Source organism: Phytophthora sojae (assembly GCF_000149755.1).
Source record: "Phytophthora sojae unplaced genomic scaffold PHYSOscaffold_1, whole genome shotgun sequence".
Classification (NCBI taxonomy): domain Eukaryota; phylum Oomycota; class Peronosporomycetes; order Peronosporales; family Peronosporaceae; genus Phytophthora; species Phytophthora sojae.
In genome coordinates, this window is record NW_009258115.1 from 9,322,954 (window position 1) to 9,347,593 (window position 24,640).

A 24,640-nucleotide genomic window follows, 5' to 3' on the forward strand; every position below is an offset into this window, starting at 1 on the left:
AGTAATAAAAAGACAGTCTTCCCCCAAAGCCAACTAGGGTCAAGTCCGACCTCGGTAAGTGTAGCTAACTTATTGTAGTGCCTGGACACGCCCGGCTGCGTGTCGGGGAGCTTATCGTGCACTGACCGAGAGTTTCCTTGGCAGCGCCAAGAGTTGGCGTGGCCGGAGAGGCAGGAACGGTATTAGAGTATCGTTCGGTATATACTTGTGGGATTAGAGTGTCCCTGAGTGTATTAGTCTACCTACCGATGTTTACCTTGGTCCCCCTGTATAAGGCCTAACACACCGGTACCCTTCCTTTCTGAGGGACTGCAGTGGGGTTGCGCGAAAGCGCTACATAGTATCCTAGCCTTAGCTCGTGGTTAGTGGTACAGGTTTTTGGGTTGACCGAAGATAACCTAAGGTGCACAGAGGCGCTTGCAACCGACCCGGTGTAAGGGATCGTTCCTGGTCTTCAGGTTTTGATCCAATAAGTGCTCACCTTTGCGGGTTAGCGTGTTGTTGGTGTCTCTAATACCTTTTGGTAGAAGAGAATTTTAGTGGTATTACCACACCACACTCGGTGCCTCCATCTGCGCCTTCATCGGGTCCTGGTGCGGCTTGAGCAACCCCACGTAGAAGACGGGGTGCGTCAGCATCTTCTTCAGAAGATTGAGCGTGTACGCAAGGCCCTTCTTGGCCACAACCTTGAAAGGTCCGATGAAACGCGGGCGCAACTTCGTCTTGAAGACGGCTGACACTGCATATGTAGGTATGTTCTTAGCGTTAAGCAGCGCCAGGTCCCCGACCTCATAACTTTCAACATTGCTTCTGCCTCTGGTGTAACAGTGTTACACGCACAAGTGGCTACAGTCACTTGTAACTCTAACAGACACGACGTCTGTTAGAGGTTTGAATGACTTTCTCGACCTTGGTGTAGACACACCAAAGCCTACATACATTTACGACCACCACGACGGGTGGTCCATATAGACTTAGGATTCCTATTGGCTGAAAGCAGCATCTGTTAGCCAATGAGCGACATGCATAGCATTGGAATTCTGCCAACCAACCGTTGGCAGATTCCTAGTTTAGAATATTACATTTAGAGGAAGTCAGAAACATAAAACAAAAATAGCAGTTCTCATTTTAACCTAAAAACATTATCTGGGTCGTTTATTTAGATTAATCTATACTCGGAGGCCCGAGTATAATTAACTCTAAGTTACACTAAGCTACGTTTCCTCACATACACGCGCACACGTGTAAGCTAAAGTAGTGAGCCAAAGTAGGCCCATTACACGTGGTAGCACTTTGTAGTCCGTCCAACGACCGACTACCTGAGTTCGTACGTCACCGCACGAACGCGGAGCTGAGAACCTTCCCATGGATACGGAGGTGTCCATGGAAAGCTCCACTACCCCTGCAACTCACGTTGCACGCGCTGACTGTCCCCACCTGTCGGACCCAGAGTGGGAAGCTCTCCAACGACTGTCAACAGTCATTGGTGAGGCGGCTGTAGCTACGATGCTGCGTACGCTAACGCCGACAGAGCAACACGGTGTTGCTCTGGGTTTCATCCTGAAGGAGCAACGCGATGTTGCTGCTACTACCGCGGTGTCGTCCGGGACGACACCAAGCCCGCAATCACTGAAACTCAATGTGAGCAACTATGTCGGAAGAGAGGGTGAACCTCTCCTCCGTTGGCTTGTCGAACTCGACACAGCCATTGCGGCTCGACGTATCGTCGACCCGTTGTCCAAGGTTGCGTTCGCCATGTCATGCCTTGGCGGACGAGCGAGAAGTTGGGCGTATGGACGCCGACTCTCGGATCCTACGTGCTTCAGCACGTACGAGGGTTTCAAGGAAGAGCTCAGACAAGCGTTTGAGCCCCCGCAAAACGAGTTCCGGTCGAGGGCGGAGTTCCTCGACCTGCAGCAGGGCAAGCACGATGTCCATGCTTACGCTCAGAGAGCACGGTATTTGGTCTCGAACATCGTGACCAATTCGATCGACGAGGCGACCAAGGTCGTCACGTTCATGAAGGGACTGAGAGATGGACCTGTGAAGACTTATCTCTTCCGTGAGTACCCGAGTACTCTCGAAGCTGCAATTACTCTTGCAATACAGGAGGAGTTTAGCCTGCGGCAGGCTAAGCTGCATGCACATGTGCCGAGGCCACAGCCACGCCCGGTAGTGAGGACGGGAGGCCCAGAATCCATGGACCTCTCGAGTGCTGCAACTGCTGGACCCCAGCAGTCGCAGGGAAACAATGTGCGATGCTACCGTTGCGGTAGAGTCGGTCACTTTGCTCGGGAGTGCACGGCCCCCGTGCACCAGCAGGGTGGCTATCGCGGCGGTGCCGGGCACCGTCGCAACCAAACAAAAAACGCTGGACGTCAGTAGGCGCGAGGCGCCCTACTGGTAATGCAGTTCCGCGTGTCGACCTTGGACACGCGACACTGAGGACGGCAGCCCCAGTGAGATTCATTCTCACTGCAAGAACCAAGACGACAAGCCTGACCTTGTCATCCTGAACGTGAACTCGATGAGAACAAGCGGCTCTCTCCGTGCTTTGGTAGATTCTGGCGCGTCGAAGAACTTTGCTCGACTGCGAAGTCTATCAAGGCTTGACTTCGAGGATTTAAAGATACCTCGAAGTATGTTGGAGGTACGACTGGCAACGGGTGCCGTCGTGAAGACCGAGAAGCGCATGGTACGCGTGCGCTTCACGTATGAAGATCGAGAGTTTGTCGAGACCTTTATCGTCCTGGATCTGGACGATAAAGTTGACATTGTATTGGGCATGCCGTGGCTTGCACGGCATGATCCGGTCATCGATTGGGAGAAGCGCACTCTCGTGCGCTTCGGTCGCGACAGCGGAACAGTGAGCGATGGCCCTGTTGCCGCTACGCACGCACCGACAGGCGCGCGCGAACACGCACGCAAGAGCAGCTAGCGTCGGCGTTGCCGCCGACAGCTAATGAAGAAAATGTGTTGATCTCGGAGGTCGACACTCGCTTTTCAGCGAATCAAGAAGAGTCTCCGGCCTCAAGGGGCACGGATGACGCAGGCGAGTCACACGCCTCAGCCGTGGAGGCTGACGCGAATCTGATTGGATCAGGTCTGACCAATAATAAGAGCCAAGGTGACGTAATGCCGTCGACTCCGGGAGTCGATGGCTTGGGTGAATTTGATTCGTCGGCTCGGGGAGCCGACGCACCCTCCGTAACGGGGGTCTCCGCCAATAGCAGGCGTCGAGGTAAGGATGGCGTGTCGACTCCGGGAGTCGACGCTGCAGGCGGCGCGGACGGTTGCAAACGTCCCGCACCGGAAAAACTTGCATGCTGTCGTGCAGCCGGGCTGCACGACGAAGCGCCGGGCGACCAAGCCGGGCTTTAAGTCGCTCGCTCGCGGGATGAACCCGCCGGCGGTACTGAAGAACACCCGCCCACGGCTGGGCCTGGACGAGGTCAAGAGTCATGCGGAGCCGGGCTCCGCAAAACAAGAAGACGGCGCATGCGAAGGTCGCTGCGCAAGTCTCGGCCTGGGGCCCAGACGCTACAAAAAATGTCTGCCGGGCAGACAGAGGCTGAAAAGCCGGACGTCGAGACGTTGAACGTCTTGACGCGTACCTGTGCCGGGTTCCGGTACAGGGAGATGACCCTCGCTAATCCTCCGACGCAAGCGTCGGAGTTGACTTCGCTTCCAGTCACGAGCTGGAAGCGCTTCGCGCGTGACTTGCACGATGGACGCATCGAGCAAATATGCATTCTCTCGGACGCCGAGAGAACGAAGAGCGAGAATGAAGAACTGAGGCAGTTCTTCATGGAGAGCACCACTGAGAGCGAGGACACTCTCAGTGCGAAGACTAAGAAGGAGCGCTTTGAGGAGCAAAGCTGGGACTCGCTGAAGACGAGTCCCTTCTACGAGATTCTACGGGAGCACGCGGACGTGCTTCCGGATCCCTGTGGAGCTTCCGCAGGACAAGGGCATCCAGCACGAGATTGATCTCGTGCCGGGCACGAAGTACTGTGTCACGCGGCAGTGGCCACTACCGCGAGAGCAGGTCAAGGCGATCGACGACTTCTTTGAGAGTCGTCGCAAAGCTGGACAAGTGCGGAATCGAAATCCCCGCACAGTGCTCCGACGTTCTGTGTCAAGAAGCCACAGGGCGGCTGGCGCATCGTTCATGCGTACAACAAGCTGAACGATGCGGCGATACCGGCGCAGACAACGATACCGCGAAAAGATGTCATCATCGATTCGATGGCCAGGAGCACTATCTACAGTGCTCTTGATCTGCGCGATGGGTTCTATCAGATCATCATGTGTGAGAGCGATATCCCTCTCACGGCTGTGAGCACGCCGAGCGGCATGCTCTGGGAGTGGCTAGTGATGCCGCAGGGTCTGAAGAACGCCCCTGCGACCTTCAACAGGTGCGTGACGCACTTGTTGCGCTCGGTGCGCGACTTCGCACCGAGCTACTTCGACGATGTGTTCGTCCACAGCCGGGCTGCGGACGGGATGAGCGATGTTGAGATGCACCAGGTGCATCTCCGGAAGCTGCTTGCGCTCATGCGCAAGCACAAGCTCTATGCGAACCTGAAGAAGTGCATCTTCGGGGCGAGCGAGATACCCGTGCTCGGGTGTCTCGTTGGGAAGAACGGTGTCCGCCCTGACCCTGAGAAGGTCAGAGTGATCAATGAGTGGCCGACGCCGTCGAACGTCAAGGAACTGTGGCAGTTCCTTGGCTTGGCCACGTACTTGTGTAAGTACGTGAAGGACTACGCGGGCATGATACGCCCGCTGTCCCAGCTCCTGAAGAAGGACGCCGAGTGGGTTTGGACTGCTGAGTGTCAGCAGGCCTTCGATGCAGTCAAGCAGGGCTTGAATGAGGCGCCGATCTTGGCGGTGGCCGACCAAGATCGCCCATTCCACGTTGTGTGTGACGCATCCGACTTCGCAATCGGATGTGCGTTGATGCAGCATGATCACGAGGGACGTGATCGTGTGGTCTACTATCAATCGTGTCAGCTGAAGCTAGCTGAGCGCAACTACCCGGTACATGACAAGGAGCTCCTTGTCATGAAGTACGCACTCACGAAGTTCCGAGTGTATCTACTCGGAAGCAAACCGTTCGTGGTCTATACGGACCACGCGTTGATGCTGACAGCTGTGAAGTCGCCGCACATCTCGCAACGGATGGCGAGATGGCTCTCATTCTTCGCAGAGTATATCTTCCGGGTTGAGTACAAACCCGAAAGACTCAATGTGGTGACCGACGCGCTATCGCGTCGACCTGACTACGCCATGACTGATGCCGACGTCAACGCCATTGACGCCATGCGATCGAGCACCCCAACGTCGTCACTGCTGGACGACGTGAAGGTCGCGTACGCGCACGACGCGGACGCGAAGCTCTTGCTGGCGTATGGCTCAGCGCCTTCTGACAAAGCTCGTCAGAAGCTGCCGAAGCATCTTCGTGCTCGTGCACACCGTTATCGGGTGCACGACGGGTTATTACTCTACAGTGCAGTCGACGACAACGCGGACCGCGTTGTCGTGCCCAATGACCATGACCTGCGACTCAGGATCATGTACGAGTATCACGATGCACCGACCGCGGGGCATCCGGGCCGTGAGAAGACATACATTCTTCTCACGCGAGACTTCTACTGGGCCCACCAGTACAAATGGGTGCGCAAGTACGTCCGTGCTTGCGAGGTTTGTCAACGTGTGAAGCCTGCGCCTTTCGCGCAGGCTCCCTTGCAGTCACTGCCGACTCCGTCGGAGTGTTGGCAGTCCATGGCTTCGGACTTCGTGTTCGGTCTTCCCCCGGACAGCCAGGGGAACACGGGCGTAGTGGTCTTTGCCGACCGCTTCAGCAAGATGGTACATCTTGCTGCGGTACCCGCTGAAGTGACTGCGAAGCAGACGGCGCGTCTGTTCGTTGACATGGTGTTCAAACACCATGACATGCCGATCGACATTGTGTCAGATCGAGACCCGCGCTTCACTGCACACCTTTGGCAAGAAGTGTTTACACTTCTTGGGAGTCAACTCGTTCCAACACTGGAGCGAGTGCCTGCCGATGGCGGAGTTCGCCATCAACAACTCGGTGCATGCCTCGACCGGGCATACACCGTTCTACGTGAATGCCATCAGGCACCCACGCCTCCCGAGTCTACTCGGGATGGTGGCTCCTTCCTTAAGTGGGGGAGGATCTCCGACTGCAACCCAGCAGCCGCAGAATGCCGCTGACACTTGCACAGTGTCAGCCGCGACTACGCGCAAGAAGAAGAAGCAGCACACGTATGTGCAGGACACAGACGCCGACAAGAGCAAGAAGAAGAAGAAGAACGGGTCTGTGCAGGGCACAGACACCGCGAAGACGAACGCAGAGGCCGGGCCTACTGCTCTTCGATTCAGCCGAGCTACTGCAGGTATGGCTTCAGCCGTCCGACGTAGAACGTCGGATGGAGGCGCATACTAGATGGTATGTCCAGTGGGTAGGCGTTGCCGCGCCGTGCCAGCACAGTGAACGGCCCGATGAAGCGTGGAGCGAGCTTGCTCGTCCCGAAGTCGGAAACTGCATGTTTAGGCAGGTTTTGAGTTGCTAACAAAACCAATGAACCCTTCTTGAATTCATTAGTGTTGCCCCTACCAACATTGTCTGCGTTCAGCTTCTGTCGGTCGACCGAAGCTGCAATATCGTCTTGGACAAACCGCATGACGGCTTGTCTGCGCTGCACGAAGTTAATTGCGTTTCTAGCAGTAGGCCCGGCCTCTGCGTTCGTCTTCGCGGTGTCTGTGCCCTGCACAGACCCGTTCTTCTTCTTCTTCTTGCGCGTAGTCGGCGTCTGTGTCCTGCACAGACGCGTGCTGCTTCTTCTTCTTGCGCGTAGTCGCGGCTGACACTGTGCAAGTGTCAGCGGCATTCTGCGGCTGCTGGGTTGCAGTCGGAGATCCTCCCCCACTTAAGGAAGGAGCCACCATCCCGAGTAGACTCGGGAGGCGTGGGTGCCTGATGGCATTCACGTAGAACGGTGTATGCCCGGTCGAGGCATGCACCGAGTTGTTGATGGCGAACTCCGCCATCGGCAGGCACTCGCTCCAGTGTTGGAACGAGTTGACTCCCAAGAAGTGTAAACACTTCTTGCCAAAGGTGTGCAGTGAAGCGCGGGTCTCGATCTGACACAATGTCGATCGGCATGTCATGGTGTTTGAACACCATGTCAACGAACAGACGCGCCGTCTGCTTCGCAGTCACTTCAGCGGGTACCGCAGCAAGATGTACCATCTTGCTGAAGCGGTCGGCAAAGACCACTACGCCCGTGTTCCCCTGGCTGTCCGGGGGAAGACCGAACACGAAGTCCGAAGCCATGGACTGCCAACACTCCGACGGAGTCGGCAGTGACTGCAAGGGAGCCTGCGCGAAAGGCGCAGGCTTCACACGTTGACAAACCTCGCAAGCACGGACGTACTTGCGCACCCATTTGTACTGGTGGGCCCAGTAGAAGTCTCGCGTGAGAAGAATGTATGTCTTCTCACGGCCCGGATGCCCCGCGGTCGGTGCATCGTGATACTCGTACATGATCCTGAGTCGCAGGTCATGGTCATTGGGCACGACAACGCGGTCCGCGTTGTCGTCGACTGCACTGTAGAGTAATAACCCGTCGTGCACCCGATAACGGTGTGCACGAGCACGAAGATGCTTCGGCAGCTTCTGACGAGCTTTGTCAGAAGGCGCTGAGCCATACGCCAGCAAGAGCTTCGCGTCCGCGTCGTGCGCGTACGCGACCTTCACGTCGTCCAGCAGTGACGACGTTGGGGTGCTCGATCGCATGGCGTCAATGGCGTTGACGTCGGCATCAGTCATGGCGTAGTCAGGTCGACGCGATAGCGCGTCGGTCACCACATTGAGTCTTTCGGGTTTGTACTCAACCCGGAAGATATACTCTGCGAAGAATGAGAGCCATCTCGCCATCCGTTGCGAGATGTGCGGCGACTTCACAGCTGTCAGCATCAACGCGTGGTCCGTATAGACCACGAACGGTTTGCTTCCGAGTAGATACACTCGGAACTTCGTGAGTGCGTACTTCATGACAAGGAGCTCCTTGTCATGTACCGGGTAGTTGCGCTCAGCTAGCTTCAGCTGACACGATTGATAGTAGACCACACGATCACGTCCCTCGTGATCATGCTGCATCAACGCACATCCGATTGCGAAGTCGGATGCGTCACACACAACGTGGAATGGGCGATCTTGGTCGGCCACCGCCAAGATCGGCGCCTCATTCAAGCCCTGCTTGACTGCATCGAAGGCCTGCTGACACTCAGCAGTCCAAACCCACTCGGCGTCCTTCTTCAGGAGCTGGGACAGCGGGCGTATCATGCCCGCGTAGTCCTTCACGTACTTACACAAGTACGTGGCCAAGCCAAGGAACTGCCACAGTTCCTTGACGTTCGACGGCGTCGGCCACTCATTGATCACTCTGACCTTCTCAGGGTCAGGGCGGACACCGTTCTTCCCAACGAGACACCCGAGCACGGGTATCTCGCTCGCCCCGAAGATGCACTTCTTCAGGTTCGCATAGAGCTTGTGCTTGCGCATGAGCGCAAGCAGCTTCCGGAGATGCACCTGGTGCATCTCAACATCGCTCATCCCGTCCGCAGCCCGGCTGTGGACGAACACATCGTCGAAGTAGCTCGGTGCGAAGTCGCGCACCGAGCGCAACAAGTGCGTCACGCACCTGTTGAAGGTCGCAGGGGCGTTCTTCAGACCCTGCGGCATCACTAGCCACTCCCAGAGCATGCCGCTCGGCGTGCTCACAGCCGTGAGAGGGATATCGCTCTCACACATGATGATCTGATAGAACCCATCGCGCAGATCAAGAGCACTGTAGATAGTGCTCCTGGCCATCGAATCGATGATGACATCTTTTCGCGGTATCGTTGTCTGCGCCGGTATCGCCGCATCGTTCAGCTTGTTGTACGCATGAACGATGCGCCAGCCGCCCTGTGGCTTCTTGACACAGAACGTCGGAGCACTGTGCGGGGATTTCGATTCCGCACTTGTCCAGCTTTGCGACGACTCTCAAAGAAGTCGTCGATCGCCTTGACCTGCTCTCGCGGTAGTGGCCACTGCCGCGTGACACAGTACTTCGTGCCCGGCACGAGATCAATCTCGTGCTGGATGCCCTTGTCCTGCGGAAGCTCCACAGGGATCCGGAAGCACGTCCGCGTGCTCCCGTAGAATCTCGTAGAAGGGACTCGTCTTCAGCGAGTCCCAGCTTTGCTCCTCAAAGCGCTCCTTCTTAGTCTTCGCACTGAGAGTGTCCTCGCTCTCAGTGGTGCTCTCCATGAAGAACTGCCTCAGTTCTTCATTCTCGCTCTTCGTTCTCTCGGCGTCCGAGAGAATGCATATTTGCTCGATGCGTCCATCGTGCAAGTCACGCGCGAAGCGCTTCCAGCTCGTGACTGGAAGCGAAGTCAACTCCGACGCTTGCGTCGGAGGATTAGCGAGGGTCATCTCCCTGTACCGGAACCCGGCACAGGTACGCGTCAAGACGTTCAACGTCTCGACGTCCGGCTTTTCAGCCTCTGTCTGCCCGGCAGACATTTTTTGTAGCGTCTGGGCCCCAGGCCGAGACTTGCGCAGCGACCTTCGCATGCGCCGTCTTCTTGTTTTGCGGAGCCCGGCTCCGCATGACTCTTGACCTCGTCCAGGCCCAGCCGTGGGCGGGTGTTCTTCAGTACCGCCGGCGGATTCATCCCGCGGGCCAGTGACTTTGTGGTGTAGTAGCACGCACAAAATCGTCAGATGTGGCACCCTAGCTACAAACACAACAACAGCCGAGCTAGTCGGCCCTTGTTGGCCTGCGCTGAGATGTCCCCCAGCGGTTCGGCCCTTCCGGGACAGTGATGTCTCGTCCTCGCTGAGACCAAGTTCCCCAAGCCAGTCAATCACGGAAGCCAGCTGAGTTACCTGACTCCGGAATTAGAAATCCCGAGCCCTCCGCCAAAGGACGGACGACGGCCCTCGCGGGCTTTTACGGGTCGCCGAGAGCAAAGGCTTCTCGACTCAGCAATCAGTGCCCGAGACGTACGGGAACACCGGCTCGCAGCGGTGGCGAGACTTTTCCTTCGCGCTTGGCGAGACACGCGCCCAACCCGGGCTGACCTTAATCTCTTGGCGCTACCAGTAAACACCCTACAAGCTATGCCTCTCGGGTGCTGACAGCAGACATAATCCGGCCAGTGCAGGGGCTTACTGGAAGCGCGTGCACGTGTTGTGGACCTAGAAAATTCTGCTCTGTTGTTTGTTATCTCTGTCAGGCGCCCTGACGGGGCGCCTCCACTATTCCTAAGCTCCTATACAAATACCAAATGAAAGTGGGCGGTTTTGGATCTTGGCCGACTCTTCACCGAGCTCGGCGACGCTTGAGCTCGGCTAAGCCGGATAACCTGTCCGGATAACCCCTTGAACTCGGCTGAGCCGGATACGGCGTGTCCGGATAACCTGGCGAACTCGGCTGAGCCGGATAAGGTGCCGGATAACCCAGTGAACCCGGCGGAGCGACCCACGAACTCGGCGGGGCGACTCGTGAACTCGGCAGAGCGACCCGTGAACTCGACTGCGCAACTCCCGGACTCAATTGAGCCTGGTTACCGTATCGGACGGTACATGGTACCGTTTAGCCTGAGATCGGCGGCTTGAACCCCCCATGATCTCTGCTGAGCGTGTCCAGTGCCTTCCTGAACTCGGCTGGGTCTTCATCACTGGGTCTGCTACGTGTCACCAGGTCGGGGCCGGTGTGCCTTGAGTTTCTGACACCATCAGCCGAGTTCAGCGGTCCATCAGCGCATTCTTGCCCACTGAGCTCGGCGGACGGTCATCCCGCCGAGTAGAACTTGGCTCCTGGTACGTTGTTCCACTGCGGCCTTGGAGTGTGACACAAAACTTGATGTTCCCTACACCACACTTCAAGCCCGGCTTGGTTGCCCGGCGCTTCGTCGTGCAGCCCGGCTGCACGACAGCATGCAAGTTTTTCCGGTGCGGGACGTTTGCAACCGTCCGCACCGCCTGCAGCGTCGACTCCCGGAGTCGACACGCCATCCTTACCTCGACGCCTGCTATTGGCGGAGACCCCCGTTACGGAGGGTGCGTCGGCTCCCCGAGCCGACGAATCAAATTCACCCAAGCCATCGACTCCCGGAGTCGACGGCATTACGTCACCTTGGCTCTTATTATTGGTCAGACCTGATCCAATCAGATTCGCGTCAGCCTCCACGGCTGAGGCGTGTGACTCGCCTGCGTCATCCGTGCCCCTTGAGGCCGGAGACTCTTCTTGATTCGCTGAAAAGCGAGTGTCGACCTCCGAGATCAACACATTTTCTTCATTAGCTGTCGGCGGCAACGCCGACGCTAGCTGCTCTTGCGTGCGTGTTCGCGCGCGCCTGTCGGTGCGTGCGTAGCGGCAACAGGGCCATCGCTCACTGTTCCGCTGTCGCGACCGAAGCGCACGAGAGTGCGCTTCTCCCAATCGATGACCGGATCATGCCGTGCAAGCCACGGCATGCCCAATACAATGTCAACTTTATCGTCCAGATCCAGGACGATAAAGGTCTCGACAAACTCTCGATCTTCATACGTGAAGCGCACGCGTACCATGCGCTTCTCGGTCTTCACGACGGCACCCGTTGCCAGTCGTACCTCCAACATACTTCGAGGTATCTTTAAATCCTCGAAGTCAAGCCTTGATAGACTTCGCAGTCGAACAAAGTTCTTCGACGCGCCAGAATCTACCAAAGCACGGAGAGAGCCGCTTGTTCTCATCGAGTTCACGTTCAGGATGACAAGGTCAGGCTTGTCGTCTTGGTTCTTGCAGTGAGAATGAATCTCACTGGGGGCTGCCGTCCTCAGTGTCGCGTGTCCAAGGTCGACACGCGGAACTGCATTACCAGTAGGGCGCCTCGCGCCTACTGACGTCCAGCGTTTTTTGTTTGGTTGCGACGGTGCCCGGCACCGCCGCGATAGCCACCCTGCTGGTGCACGGGGGCCGTGCACTCCCGAGCAAAGTGACCGACTCTACCGCAACGGTAGCATCGCACATTGTTTCCCTGCGACTGCTGGGGTCCAGCAGTTGCAGCACTCGAGAGGTCCATGGATTCTGGGCCTCCCGTCCTCACTACCGGGCGTGGCTGTGGCCTCAGCACATGTGCATGCAGCTTAGCCTGCCGCAGGCTAAACTCCTCCTGTATTGCAAGACTAATTGCAGCTTCGAGAGTACTCGGGTACTCACGGAAGAGATAGGTCTTCACAGGTCCATCTCTCAGTCCCTTCATGAACGTGACGACCTTGGTCGCCTCGTCGATCGAATTGGTCACGATGTTCGAGACCAAATACCGTGCTCTCTGAGCGTAAGCATGGACATCGTGCTTGCCCTGCTGCAGGTCGAGGAACTCCGCCCTCGACCGGAACTCGTTTTGCGGGGGCTCAAACGCTTGTCTGAGCTCTTCCTTGAAACCCTCGTACGTGCTGAAGCACGTAGGATCCGAGAGTCGGCGTCCATACGCCCAACTTCTTGCACGTCCGCCAAGACATGACATGGCGAACGCGACCTTCGACAACGGGTCGACGATGCGTCGAGCCGCAATGGCAGTGTCGAGTTCGACAAGCCAACGGAGGAGAGGCTCGCCCTCTCTTCCAACGTAATTGCTCACGCTGAGCTTCAGCGATTGCGCGCGCGGTGTCGTCCCCGACGACACCGTGGTAGATGAAGCAGCATCTCGCTGCTCCCTCATGATGAATCCCAGAGCAACACCATGTTGCTCTGTCGGCGTTAGCGTACGCAGCATCGTAGCTACAGCCGCCTCACCAATGACTGTTGACAGTCGTTGGAGAGCTTCCCACTCTGGGTCCGACAGGTGGGGACAGTCAGCGCGTGCAACGTGAGTTGCAGGGTAGTGGAGCTTTCCATGGACACCTCCGTATCCATGGGAAGGTTCTCAGCTCCGCGTTCGTGCGGTGACGTACGAACTCAGGTAGTCGGTCGTTGGACGGACTACAAAGTGCTACCACGTGTAATGGGCCTACTTTGGCTCACTACTTTAGCTTACACGTGTGCGCGTGTATGTGAGGAAGCGTAGCTTAGTGTAACTTAGATTTAATTATACTCGGGCCTCCAAGTATAGATTAATCTAAATAAACGATCCAAATAATGTTTTTGGGTTAAAATGAGAACTGCTATTTTTGTTTTATGTTTCTGACTTCCTCTAAATGTAATATTCTAAGATAGGAATCTGCCAACGGCTGGTTGGCAGAATTCCAATGCTATGCATGTCGCTCATTGGCTAAGAGATGCTGCTATCAGCCAATAGGAATCCTAAGTCTCTATAGACCACCCGTCGTGGTGGTCGTAAATGTATGTAGCCTTTGGTGTGTCTACACCAAGGTCGAGAAAGTCTTTCGAACCTCTAACAGACGTCGTATCTGTTAAAGTTACAAGTGACTGTAGCCACTTGTGCGTGTAACCCTGTTACATCTTCACAGGTCCATCTCTCAGTCCCTTCATGAACGTGACGACCTTGGTCGCCTCGTCGATCGAATTGGTCACGATGTTCGAGACCAAGTACCGGGCTCTCTGAGCGTAAGCATGGACATCATGCTTGCCCTGCTGCAGGTCGAGGAACTCCGCCCTCGACCGGAACTCGTTTTGCGGGGGCTCAAACGCTTGTCTGAGCTCTTCCTTGAAACCCTCGTACGTGCTGAAGCACGTAGGATCCGAGAGTCGGCGTCCATACGCCCAACTTCTTGCACGTCCGCCAAGACATGACATGGCGAACGCGACCTTCGACAACGGGTCGACGATGCGTCGAGCCGCAATGGCAGTGTCGAGTTCGACAAGCCAACGGAGGAGAGGCTCGCCCTCTCTTCCAACGTAATTGCTCACGCTGAGCTTCAGCGATTGCGCGCGCGGTGTCGTCCCCGACGACACCGTGGTAGATGAAGCAGCATCTCGCTGCTCCCTCATGATGAATCCCAGAGCAACACCATGTTGCTCTGTCGGCGTTAGCGTACGCAGCATCGTAGCTACAGCCGCCTCACCAATGACTGTTGACAGTCGTTGGAGAGCTTCCCACTCTGGGTCCGACAGGTGGGGACAGTCAGCGCGTGCAACGTGAGTTGCAGGGTAGTGGAGCTTTCCATGGACACCTCCGTATCCATGGGAAGGTTCTCAGCTCCGCGTTCGTGCGGTGACGTACGAACTCAGGTAGTCGGTCGTTGGACGGACTACAAAGTGCTACCACGTGTAATGGGCCTACTTTGGCTCACTACTTTAGCTTACACGTGTGCGCGTGTATGTGAGGAAGCGTAGCTTAGTGTAACTTAGATTTAATTATACTCGGGCCTCCAAGTATAGATTAATCTAAATAAACGATCCAAATAATGTTTTTGGGTTAAAATGAGAACTGCTATTTTTGTTTTATGTTTCTGACTTCCTCTAAATGTAATATTCTAAACTAGGAATCTGCCAACGGCTGGTTGGCAGAATTCCAATGCTATGCATGTCGCTCATTGGCTAAGAGATGCTGCTCTCAGCCAATAGGAATCCTAAGTCTCTATAGACCACCCGTCGTGGTGGTCGTAAATGTATGTAGCCTTTGGTGTGTCTACACCAAGGTCGAGAAAGTCTTTCGAACCTCTAACAGACATCGCATCTGTTAGAGTAATTCACAGGTCGAAGACCTGTGCTTGGCCCCGGCAAAAAACTTGTAACTTTCCAAAACCGGGTACCAAACCGGGTCTCTCTTTCTTAATTTTAATGTTTAAGCTAATATCTGCCGGAATCGGGTACCCGTCGATAACTGCTAAGATTTATGTACATTAATTAATACCAAAGGCTGATACTAATCGTTTATTATTTACCAAAACCTGCATTCAAACACTTACGGACGTTCCAGTACACTATGAGAGCGTCATGGCTTTGCTGAAGGCGTATCAATTTGCGCCATAATCGACCAAGCTTAGCTGAAGATGACTAACATGACTTGTCTAGGTGCAGGCTACATTTTTTTACATGTCAATTTGCTCAATACCCAATCACTCTTAGCCGAAGATGCCCAACTCAACTCGACAGTGACACGAGCATCGTTCGTTTGAATAAGACTTTTTTCCCTCCGTTGAAGCACCCACTTCCAAGGAATTGGCCCATTAGCGTATTTCTCATTCCGAAATTTATCCCCCAAGCCCTCAAATTAAAAGTTTGTTTGTCTGTTTGTTTTGTTTTGTTTTTGAATTGAGGATCATTATTGTCACTTAGCTAACATCCTCAAGTTAAATGGTCAAGATCAGCGCACCATGCGTCTCTCCTTCGTTCCACTACTGCAGCTCTCTCGTCTGGTCGTTAGCACACAACATAGTACGAAAATGAGCACAGTATACCGTACCTGCAAAATGAATGAAATAGCTCTCTCGTTGCTGGCGCCAACGCAGCCATTGGACGCTGACCAGGGTGTTATGTCACCGATGGCCTCATCAGACCAGACAACCTCAATTGGTGACTTTCGGTTCCTGAGAACCCACCACGATAAAGAAGAGCGGGGCTTGCTGGTTACCAGCCTCACAAAAGGTTTGGCTGAAACATCATTTCCGTATCGATACACTTCGATGTGCGCAACTATTTGTTCAATTACGCATTCTCGGGCAGATGCTGCGCCTGCGAAGCAGGCGCACTAGATGCCCACGTTAGAGTCAACTAAAGAGTTGGGCTGGTAGTGCCTTTTTAAAGGATTAAAAACAATACAACTTTGGGATTTACTCAATTATTAATCGTTATCATCGTCCATGAAACTATTGGTCGACCTGTGTACCCTCCCGGAGCAACGCTCCGGGTTGCCTATAAGTGACTGTAGCCACTTGTGCGTGTAACCCTGTTACAGTTGTGGTGTAGGAAACACCAGATTTCGCGCGACCAACTCGGCTGGAGTGGTACACTGTACCGGTAGCCGAGCTAAACCGAGTTCACCAGCTTATCCTGACACCTTATCCGGCTCAGCCGAGTTGGAAGAATTATCCGGATAGCTTATCCGGACCAGCCGAGCTCAAGCGTCGCGGAGCTCAGCGAAGGGCAGGCCGAGATCCAAAACTGCCCACTTTCACTTGGTATTTGTATAGGGACTTAGGGATAACGGAGGCGTCCTTTCAGGGCGCCCGACAGAGATAACAACCAACAGAGCAGAATTTTCTAGGCCTAAAGCACGTGTACACGTTCCGGTAAGTCCCTGCGCGTAGCCGGATTATGTCTGCTGCCGGTACCCGAGAGGCATAAGCTTGTAGGGTACTCGGCTGGCAGCGCCAAGAGATTAAGGTCGGCCTGGGTTGGGCGCGTGTCTCGCCAAGCGCGAAGGAAAAGTCTCGCCACCGCTGCGAGCCGGTGTCCCCGTAGGCCCCGGGCACTGATTGCTGAGTCGAGAAGCCTTTGCTCTCGGCGACCTGTGAAAGCGCTTCGTGCGCCGTCGTCCATCCTTTAGTGGAGGGCACAGGGTTGGGTGAACGGGGACCGTCGAACTCGGCGGTTCTCCGGAGGAGTGATCTTGGTTGGCAGGCCTCGGCGAGGGCCCAGACACCCGCTTTCCCGGTTGGGCCGAACCGCTCGAGGGCAACCCGGCGCAGGCCAACAAAGTCGACCAGCTCGGTTATTGTTGTGTTTGTAGCCAAGTTACCACAACTGACGATTTTGTGCGTGCTGCTGTACCACAATAGCGAACCGACGCCTTCACCGTCTCGAACTCATCTTGTTCAGGCAGACTCTCGAGCAACATTTCGACCATGTCGGAGTCCTCGAGATTGTACTGCAAGATGATCAGCTCTGTTCGTAGGTTGACCATCTTGCGCAGGTGCAAGTTGGCGTCCTCTCCAGGCGTCAGCTTCATGCTCCACAGCTCTGACACGAGACGGCTGATGGTGTGCACCTTGACCGTCTTGTTCACCTTGTTTTCAAACAAGTCGCAGAGAGCGTCTCACATGTCTGATCCAGTTTCTACCTCACGATTCTGATGCAAGATCTCCGGAGGCACGGACGTTCCGATCATCCGCATGATCTTCGTTTGCTTAGTGTCGAAATCTGACTCCTTGTCTTCACTAGTCAGCATCGACTTGGTTAGCGTTCGCTCCACGAACTTCAACAGGTCTTCCTCCTTGACGACCGTGCGCATGGCCCACTTGTAGGTCTGCCAGTCCTTCCCGTCTCAGTTCGTCGGGATGCCTTCCGTGGTGTACTTCATTAGTGTCGCCATCCTAAGCGCCGTTCCGAGAATAGCCTTCCACGTGGAGGACTGTTGCTTGAGCTCAGTACCCTGTTGAGAACTGTACTCAATGCAAGATGGCCGTGCGCTACGAGGAAAAATGAAGACTGTTTAATTAGAATGTTAGCTTGCCCTACTTTTCCAGCTCTACCAACACTGTCCGGCACGAGGCCCTCCTCGTGCTGTACATGCAACGACCTGCTCTGTCTTTCTCTGAAGCTTTCTCCGTCAACGGACCCGCTGGTCCTGCCGTTGCTGGTACCGAGTACGTTGCCGCAGCATCTTAATTTTCTCCTGCAGCTCGCCCGCTGCACCACCGTTGAACCAGGTCTCAATGCAAACCTCAACAAGCTCCAGTTTCGCGGCCCCCTCTATAAATCGATTTCATGTGAGCAGCTAAAACGTCGCGCGCTATCTGTAGTAGATGGCGCGCGACGTTTTTGCGCATGCATGTTACTCGTGCTTCGTGGAATGCTCGACTTTTTCTATCATCTATGCACCCAGTATTGGTCAAATATAACTCACTATTAGCCAATAGCATCTCCACCTACAAATTGAAAAGTTGCAAATTGAAATGCTACGGCGGCATAAGCGCAAGCGTGTACTCACCGCCACGGCGGGCGATGACGAGGAAGAATGGGACGCACCCGCTGATCTCATCGACGACACTCTGGCCTCCATCCAGCTGATGCTAAACCGCAATGCTGACGGCTTTGCTGCCGTTGGTTTACCTTCGATGGTAGTGTGGCACCAACTGTAAGTCATACAATTGCGTTGTGGCAATTGCTGTGCTTCATGTTGGAGCTCATCTCATTCGCTGATGTTACATTCAAAGCTACACCATTTTGCCGAACCGCACGTTTGTTGACCAGAACGTAGGAGGCTTTTCCGATTGGGCCCATCTCCTACCAAGTCATTAACGGTTGACTCACTCAGTTTTGCGTCCTCTGTAGGTGCACCGACTGCGAAGTGTAGGCAAATTGGTGACGTTCAAGATTCCATCGGGGGCAGACGATGTTGCGATTCTGCATGCTGAAGATTACACTGCCGAGGTGGAGAAATACCAGCGCGTATTCCGACAGCAGCTCCATCAGCACCCAGGGGATGAAACTATATCCTCCAAACTGAGCGCGTTGTCTGCTTTCGAGCGAGCACTTCCGCAGCTGACGTCGCTGTCAACTGTTCCATTGAATGCACTGATAACGAAGATGAGGGAGGCGGGGAGTTCCGCAGACGAGCAACAAATTCGAGCGATGGTGGGGTACGTGTTAAGCTATGAATTGGTGTATGACTGAGAAGCCTTACCTGGCGCGTGGTGGTGCTGCTGATGCAACTCGAAGGCGGATTCAACGGCTTGGGTTCCTTTTACCGACAGCCAGGATGGATGACGAGGCCTATTCATTTTCGGTACCTGGAGTTGGAAAACTCGTCACGGCGATCAAGAAGACGCGGACTCAAATTCTGAGCACACTGAAGCGCACGAAGTACAAGGAGACCCACGAACAACAGCTAAAGAAAGCGAAGCTGAAGCATTCGTGCTTCCAACTGAAGTTTCATCTCGCGGACATGGAGGGCTGCGGCCTGATCCGACGCACGAAAGTCACATCGGGTGTTTTGGTCGCAGTAGCCGACAAGTAGTTGTCGACCGATGCTGTTACTAAACGTTGTCAGCAAAAGCATCATTCAGATGAACAATAGCAACCATCGATGCAACAACTGTACTTTCCTTCATCGATGCCTACCTAGTAGGAGAGAAGCGGGTTAAAGCTCAAGTAGATGATCGATGATCGATGATCGATGATCGGAAGGCTGAAAATGCGTGGACATTGCATTTCAGCATTATGTTTTTCCTTGGCCAGAGGTCCACTCTGGCATGCCATAGTGTTGATCGTACATCTACCTAAGCCGCCGACCTTGACCCTGGAACGGGACCACACCCTTGCGATCCTCGCTCTCCTTCATTTCTTCATCTCTTTCCTCCTGCTCTTCACCGTCCATGGCCACTGCTTCACCATTAAGACGATGGCCCACGGAGTTTCTTGGTTTGCTGCCAGTAGTCGAGCCGTTCGTAGCGCTGCTGCCTCCGCCGAGCGAATAGCCCCCGTTGCTGCTTCCTCCCAGTCGAGTACCACCCGACGTAGCACCACCGAACGTGGATGCCTTCCCGCTGAGGGAGTGTCCAGTACCATGGAACGCCTCGTACTTGCGCAGGCGGGCGGAACGGAGCGCGTCTGCGTCTGTTGAACTCTTCTCGCCACTTTTCTTGAGTCGCAGCCCACCAAATCCAGCGCCACCAAGGCGGGTCGGCTTGACGTCTTCTGTCTTCATTGTCGGAACACCTGTCAGCGGCGTATCAAACAAATTGTGTTAGCCCCGGCAGTTCAAAATACAAGCCTGTATTGACAACATCAAACAAACCTCCGTAGGGGATTTCCGAAGGGGCCGCGGGGGGAGCAGCTGCAGCTGCAGACGGAGGCACAGGCGGGACATAGTCCGCAGGGGGCTCGAAATCAACTTCGCAGTCAGTCTCGATAATGCACGCGGCGGGCGTGGGCTTTACCTCGCGAACATCCAACATGTAATTTTTGTTGTTGTACTTGAGGCAAATAGTGTCGCCGATAGTCATACACGAAAACTTTCGAAGCGAGCCCTCCAGTCTGCATGCAGCCACAAAGAGATAATAGTTAGAACACGACACGACCCCCCTATATCAACTGCACTTGCAAACATACACTGCGCGGGGGTTGGAAATGTCGAGGAAGTCCTGCGACTGCGGTCGCAGCTTCACGAACGTCGCCTTTGGCAGCGAAACGTTCTGAATATTCAGAATACCGCCCTCCTTCACAAAAAGGTTTTGCATCATCTAGCCCATTGCACCGACACAAATGATTTCACTCAGCTACAGTTTCGAGCCTCCCACTACCACAACAAGCAGGGAAGACCTACCCAGTACGGCATGTAGCAGCTGCCCTCGGGGGCACTGAACTCCAGCACACCACAGTGCGAGGAGCGCTCCACTCCCTCGTTCGTCACCTTAAACAGCATCGGGTACTCGATGTGCAGACGCGCTGGTCAAAGAAAAATAAAAAAAATGTCAGCGCCTCAACTCTCCTGCAGCTCATCCAACCGACGAAGAGCCGACGTACCCAGCGTCTCGAGAGCAGAAGGCGGGAGCAGGACTACCATAAACACATACACACAATCCACCAACAACTATTGCGTCAATCTCTCGAAGGTTCTCCAGCGTTCTGAGCGACGGAACGCACTCTTGTCTCCATCCTCCAAGTGCGCCTTGTCGCAGAACGACACCGGGTACACCCGGTAGTGCTCGTCGAACCTGCAGATCAACCAAAGGGGGAGACGATGAGAACTCGGCGGTCGTCGCGCCTGCTAATGCCGTAGACTGTCGGACGCACCGCTGCGGGAAGTCGCCGCCGAAGTTGAACTGCAAGCCGAAAGGGTTTCCGTCTCCACCGAAGCCGGCGCCGAACTGTCGTACAGCAGCAGTGGGGGCGTTAGAGCTGCTGCAGGTATCGAGAGCAAGAGCTCGTGGCGCTCGTACCATTGTGTCGAGTGGAGAGGATGCCGCTGGGTCGATCCGCTTGCTACCTGCTGACGTCTCCGTAAATGCGACCAAGGGAGAGAACCTAAAGACATGGTTGCATGTGATTGGCCAAAACCACTGGTCGTTGTAGCCAATCGTAATAAAGATCCGAGTGGCGAGATGGCTACACTGAGTGGCAAGTTGAAGATAAGGAAGGATCGAAGTCGGGTGTCTCTCTATGCCCTCTAATACGCACGCTATTACGTCCGGATGCTGAGACGCAGCTTGCGCCCCTCCTTGGCGAGGGTCTCCGGGCCGTAGTTGTCGATGTAGGCCATGATCTGATCTTCGTCCGCGTCGAGCGGAATCTTGCCCGACTTCAAGTGCTGCAGAGCAACCACAACAGACGCACAACCGTCAGAACAGTTCAAGCAAATGCATACGTATTCTCTGCATCAGGAAGACTTACCCGTGTGACAGCACGACGCAGGTCGGACGTGAAGATGCCGGGGGCCACGCTGTACCGAACGCAGAGCTTCGTTGTGAACTGCTTCGGCAGCAACGCGCCTTGACGCCCCTTCTCAGTGAGCTCGAGACGGTTCTGCTCAACGTACGACTGGTTCCTGTTCTTGCTGGCAAGCTTGGCTTGGTCCAGCTCGTATAGCACGCCCGACAACTCGTCTTCGTCCAGGCGTTGGTTCGACTCGTAGCAGCGTTCGAGGTAGGCGCGCCAGCGGTCCATCTTCTCTTCCATGTTCCAGCTACTCGCAATCTCCTTGTAGATCACCTCTTCGCGGAACTTCGTCATCTCCTCGTCCTCCTGGCGGTTCAAGAGGATCCGGTGAACCAGGTCTTTGCGCTCCTTCGCAAGTGTCGTGTTGGGATCCTCGTACAGAGAGACCGTGTGAAGCTTGCCTCCGAACGAACTGCTAAGGAGGACGAGGCCCTCTGCTGGCGCGATCGGCACACGCACAATACGGTTCGTCACTGTACCAGCATGTCAAAACACAAAGTTAGTAACCAGCCGGATCAAATATTCGATAGACTGCAACAAAGAGGACTTACACAAAGCAGCATCGAACGCAACTCGGGACATGCCCTTCGTCGCCACGGCCAGGGCGCCGCCCACCATGCATCGAATCTGGTTCAGCAGGAAAGCCTGGCCGACAATGTGGACACGCAAGTGTGGCTCGCCGCAGAAATCCGGTACGAGGCTTCCAGAGCAGGAGTAAATCGATCGGCGGTGGCGAGTCAGCAGCTTGCGAGTCAATCCCTCTTCATCTTCAAACTGACTGGACTCCTCGGAGTAGTCGTCAACAGCAGTAGAGTCCTCCGCGTCATCATCATCAACATCCTCTGCTTCGACCACGTCGTCAGCACTGGCCTGGGCCTCGGCAGCATTCCTCTGTTTCTCCATCTTCCACTGCTTCCGCTTTGCCTGCATCTTGTAGAAATACGACCTCGAGCGCGTGAAGTTGTGGAAGTCGTGCACTCCCTCGTAACGACGGAGCGCGCGGCAGAACTCTGCGATCGCTTCGTCCGTGTCAAAGTCCGCTGCATCCGAGCCAATGATGCTGTCCTTCAAGAACGAGAGCGGCATGAAGTACTCGTACTCACGCAGCACGCAGTTCTTGCGCGCCGAGAAGCGCTTGTTCACTCTCGTACACGAGAACACGCGGATGTTGTCGGGCAGCGACGCGTTGAGCGCCTCCGTGAGTCCTCGCACGCGGCCTGAGACTGGGTCCACCTTGTTCTCCTCGTCAATGAGCAGCTTGCCGGAGAACTGCAGCAGCAACCAACAACCAAAACAGACTTAGAATACATTCCGCACTTCCAACACCATAGCGAGCTAGCCCTGGCAGCAGCACGCACCACGATGCAGCCGGCGTGCACGCCCTTGTCCGTGCGACTGCTGCGCGCCCAGTCGATCTTGCCCAGGTCCTCGAAGTTGGACTCGCGCATGGCGCCGGCCTCGAAGATGGCGCGGCGGATCTCGTCCTCGATGGTCTCCACGTTGTCGTTCAGCTGCAGGCCGTGGTAGCCCGTGCCCATGTAGCCGCTCACGATCGCCACCTTGCGCTTGACGAGCTTTTTGCTGGGGGCTGCGGGGTCCGCCCAGCGCCGACCCGACGCATCGTCCAGCCCAGAGGCGGCAGCGAGGCCGCGAAAGAAGCAGCTACGGAGCGCCGGGCGCCGGGCAGGACGCAGCGCGAAGCGGGTCAACATGGCTCCACTTGAACCAGCTTGACCAGCCAGTGGCCAGCCAGCCAGCGCCGCAAAAGTGATGCTCAGCACATAAGCTGTGTACATTGAACTTGGGTTTTGTATCGAGCTTAGTGAGTGCAAGAGAAAAGTTGGTGTGGCGCACACCACTTGGCGGTTTACCCCCCAGCCTTCCGGCAGCTTCACTCGACATTTGTTTGGAAGGCGCCCGAAGCTCCCGACTCCTCCTCTTCCTCGTGAACCATGGCTCTCCGCGTGCTCTCGCAGACTTTCGGCGCCCGCGCTCTCCAGTCGGCCACCCCCGCGGCCCGCCGCGCGGCCTCGCAGCGCCTGTCCTTCTTCTCGACCAAGTACACGCCGCAGCACGAGTACGTGACGCTCAACGGCAAGGAGGGCACCATCGGAATCACCGACTTCGCCCAGAACTCGCTGGGCGACGTCGTGTACGTGGACCTGCCGTCGGTGGGCGACAAGTTCCAGAAGGGGTACGTGCTGCGCTGTGCTGCCACGCTGGACTTGCTGGGCTGGGTATCATTTTTCTAATTCGCCTCGTGTGTTTGGATCTCGCGAAGTGACGCGTTTGGCGCCGTCGAGTCCGTCAAGGCCGCCAGCGACGTGTACACGCCTGTTTCTGGCACGGTCACGGCCGTGAACGAGGTGCGCTATGGTCACTATTTTGTGTGGGGGATTTTATTGCGCTCTAACTGTTGGTGCCTTGCTGCTGCAGGACCTGGCCGAGAGCCCGAACCTTGTGAACGACGAGGCCATGACCGGCGGCTGGTTCATCAAGCTTGAGGTGCGTTGCCGTGCCATAGCTAGCAGTGCCTTAGATAGCCTTTGCTGACTGACGTGTCATTGTTGCAGCTGGACGACGAGTCGGACCTGGACGACCTGCTGGATGAGCCTGCCTACAAGGAGCACTGCGAGAACGAGGAGCACTAAGTCGCTCCCGAGGCTGCTGATCTCCAGCAGCACTGCACAGTAGCTGCTGCAAATTCGCAGCCGTCAATACAATACACCACTTCTCCTGGCCGCTATTTGTCCCTCCATTCATCCTTTGATTACCTTGCAGTTGCCAGAAGCATGATCGCCTTGATGGGATGCCACTGCCAGGCAGCAGCGATGGGAAGCATGACGACGCGGGTGGCGTCACGACATGGGTTGATTCAGAAATGCCGTCCCATGCAAGGTTTTTGTGCTATCAAGACCCGTATATACCGTCCCATACATACTTTCTGCAATGGCTACAGATCCATACTGTGCAAGATGCACGGGATCTCAAGAGCTATGCCGTCCCGTCTCTGACCGCCTTTTGAATTTGAGGCAAAAAATGGCGCCAATCATCAAAAAGGGCACATTAATTCTCACATCGGACCAAATGGACGAGGACGCCAGCGTCAAGGTCTTCTGCCGCGTGCGGCCGCCCAACGAGCGCGAGCGCGGCGTGAAGGCGTCGGCGCTCGGCGGCTCCTTGGGCTTCCTGGCGCGCAGCAGCGCGGCCGCCGCTTCTGGCGCGTCGTTCGCCAAGAAGTGCGTGACGGTGCCGGCCTCGGACGCGGCGCAGCAGACGCTCTTCCTGCA

General features: G+C 55.6%; 5 protein-coding genes across 5 annotated transcripts; 2 read left to right on the forward strand and 3 right to left on the reverse strand.

Annotated features, from left to right (window-relative positions):
• Window positions 1-545: 545 nt before the first annotated feature.
• Window positions 546-805, reverse strand: PHYSODRAFT_322915 (hypothetical protein; the record flags this gene model as incomplete). Its single annotated transcript, XM_009518371.1, has 2 exons — window positions 546-722; window positions 797-805. 2 exons carry the CDS (start codon window positions 803-805, stop codon window positions 546-548), a joined length of 186 nt encoding a protein of 61 aa, XP_009516666.1.
• Window positions 806-16,739: 15,934 nt separating this feature from the next.
• Window positions 16,740-17,202, reverse strand: PHYSODRAFT_249294 (hypothetical protein; the record flags this gene model as incomplete). Its single annotated transcript, XM_009518372.1, has 2 exons — window positions 16,740-16,977; window positions 17,032-17,202. Coding segments are annotated over 2 exons (409 nt in total), but the record flags the coding sequence as incomplete, so codon positions are not given.
• A 1,298-nt stretch (window positions 17,203-18,500) lies between these two features.
• On the forward strand, window positions 18,501-18,930 carry PHYSODRAFT_469480 (hypothetical protein; the record flags this gene model as incomplete). Its single annotated transcript, XM_009518373.1, has 2 exons — window positions 18,501-18,559; window positions 18,633-18,930. 2 exons carry the CDS (start codon window positions 18,501-18,503, stop codon window positions 18,928-18,930), a joined length of 357 nt encoding a protein of 118 aa, XP_009516668.1.
• A 164-nt stretch (window positions 18,931-19,094) lies between these two features.
• PHYSODRAFT_358674 (hypothetical protein) lies at window positions 19,095-22,888 on the reverse strand (the record flags this gene model as incomplete). The annotated part of the gene is made up of 11 exons (XM_009518374.1): window positions 19,095-19,631; window positions 19,711-19,949; window positions 20,025-20,155; window positions 20,239-20,360; window positions 20,439-20,471; window positions 20,559-20,629; window positions 20,709-20,939; window positions 21,101-21,222; window positions 21,306-21,823; window positions 21,902-22,619; window positions 22,709-22,888. 11 exons carry the CDS (start codon window positions 22,886-22,888, stop codon window positions 19,189-19,191), a joined length of 2,808 nt encoding a protein of 935 aa, XP_009516669.1. The 3' UTR covers window positions 19,095-19,188.
• Window positions 22,889-23,268: 380 nt separating this feature from the next.
• On the forward strand, window positions 23,269-24,095 carry PHYSODRAFT_353634 (hypothetical protein). Its single transcript, XM_009518375.1, has 4 exons — window positions 23,269-23,544; window positions 23,632-23,716; window positions 23,787-23,855; window positions 23,924-24,095. The coding sequence occupies exons 1-4, from the start codon at window positions 23,303-23,305 to the stop codon at window positions 23,999-24,001; spliced, it is 474 nt and encodes a 157-aa protein (XP_009516670.1). The 5' UTR covers window positions 23,269-23,302; the 3' UTR covers window positions 24,002-24,095.
• Window positions 24,096-24,640: the final 545 nt, after the last annotated feature.

Bases quoted from the DNA above. Each gene is read 5' to 3' on its own strand.
- PHYSODRAFT_353634 (XM_009518375.1), top strand. From the start codon at position 23,303: ATGGCTCTCCGCGTGCTCTCGCAGACTTTCGGCGCCCGCGCTCTCCAG. The intron at 23,545-23,631 runs GTACGTGCTGCG...GATCTCGCGAAG, and splicing joins GGCGACAAGTTCCAGAAGGG to TGACGCGTTTGGCGCCGTCG. The intron at 23,856-23,923 runs GTGCGTTGCCGT...TCATTGTTGCAG, and splicing joins GCTGGTTCATCAAGCTTGAG to CTGGACGACGAGTCGGACCT.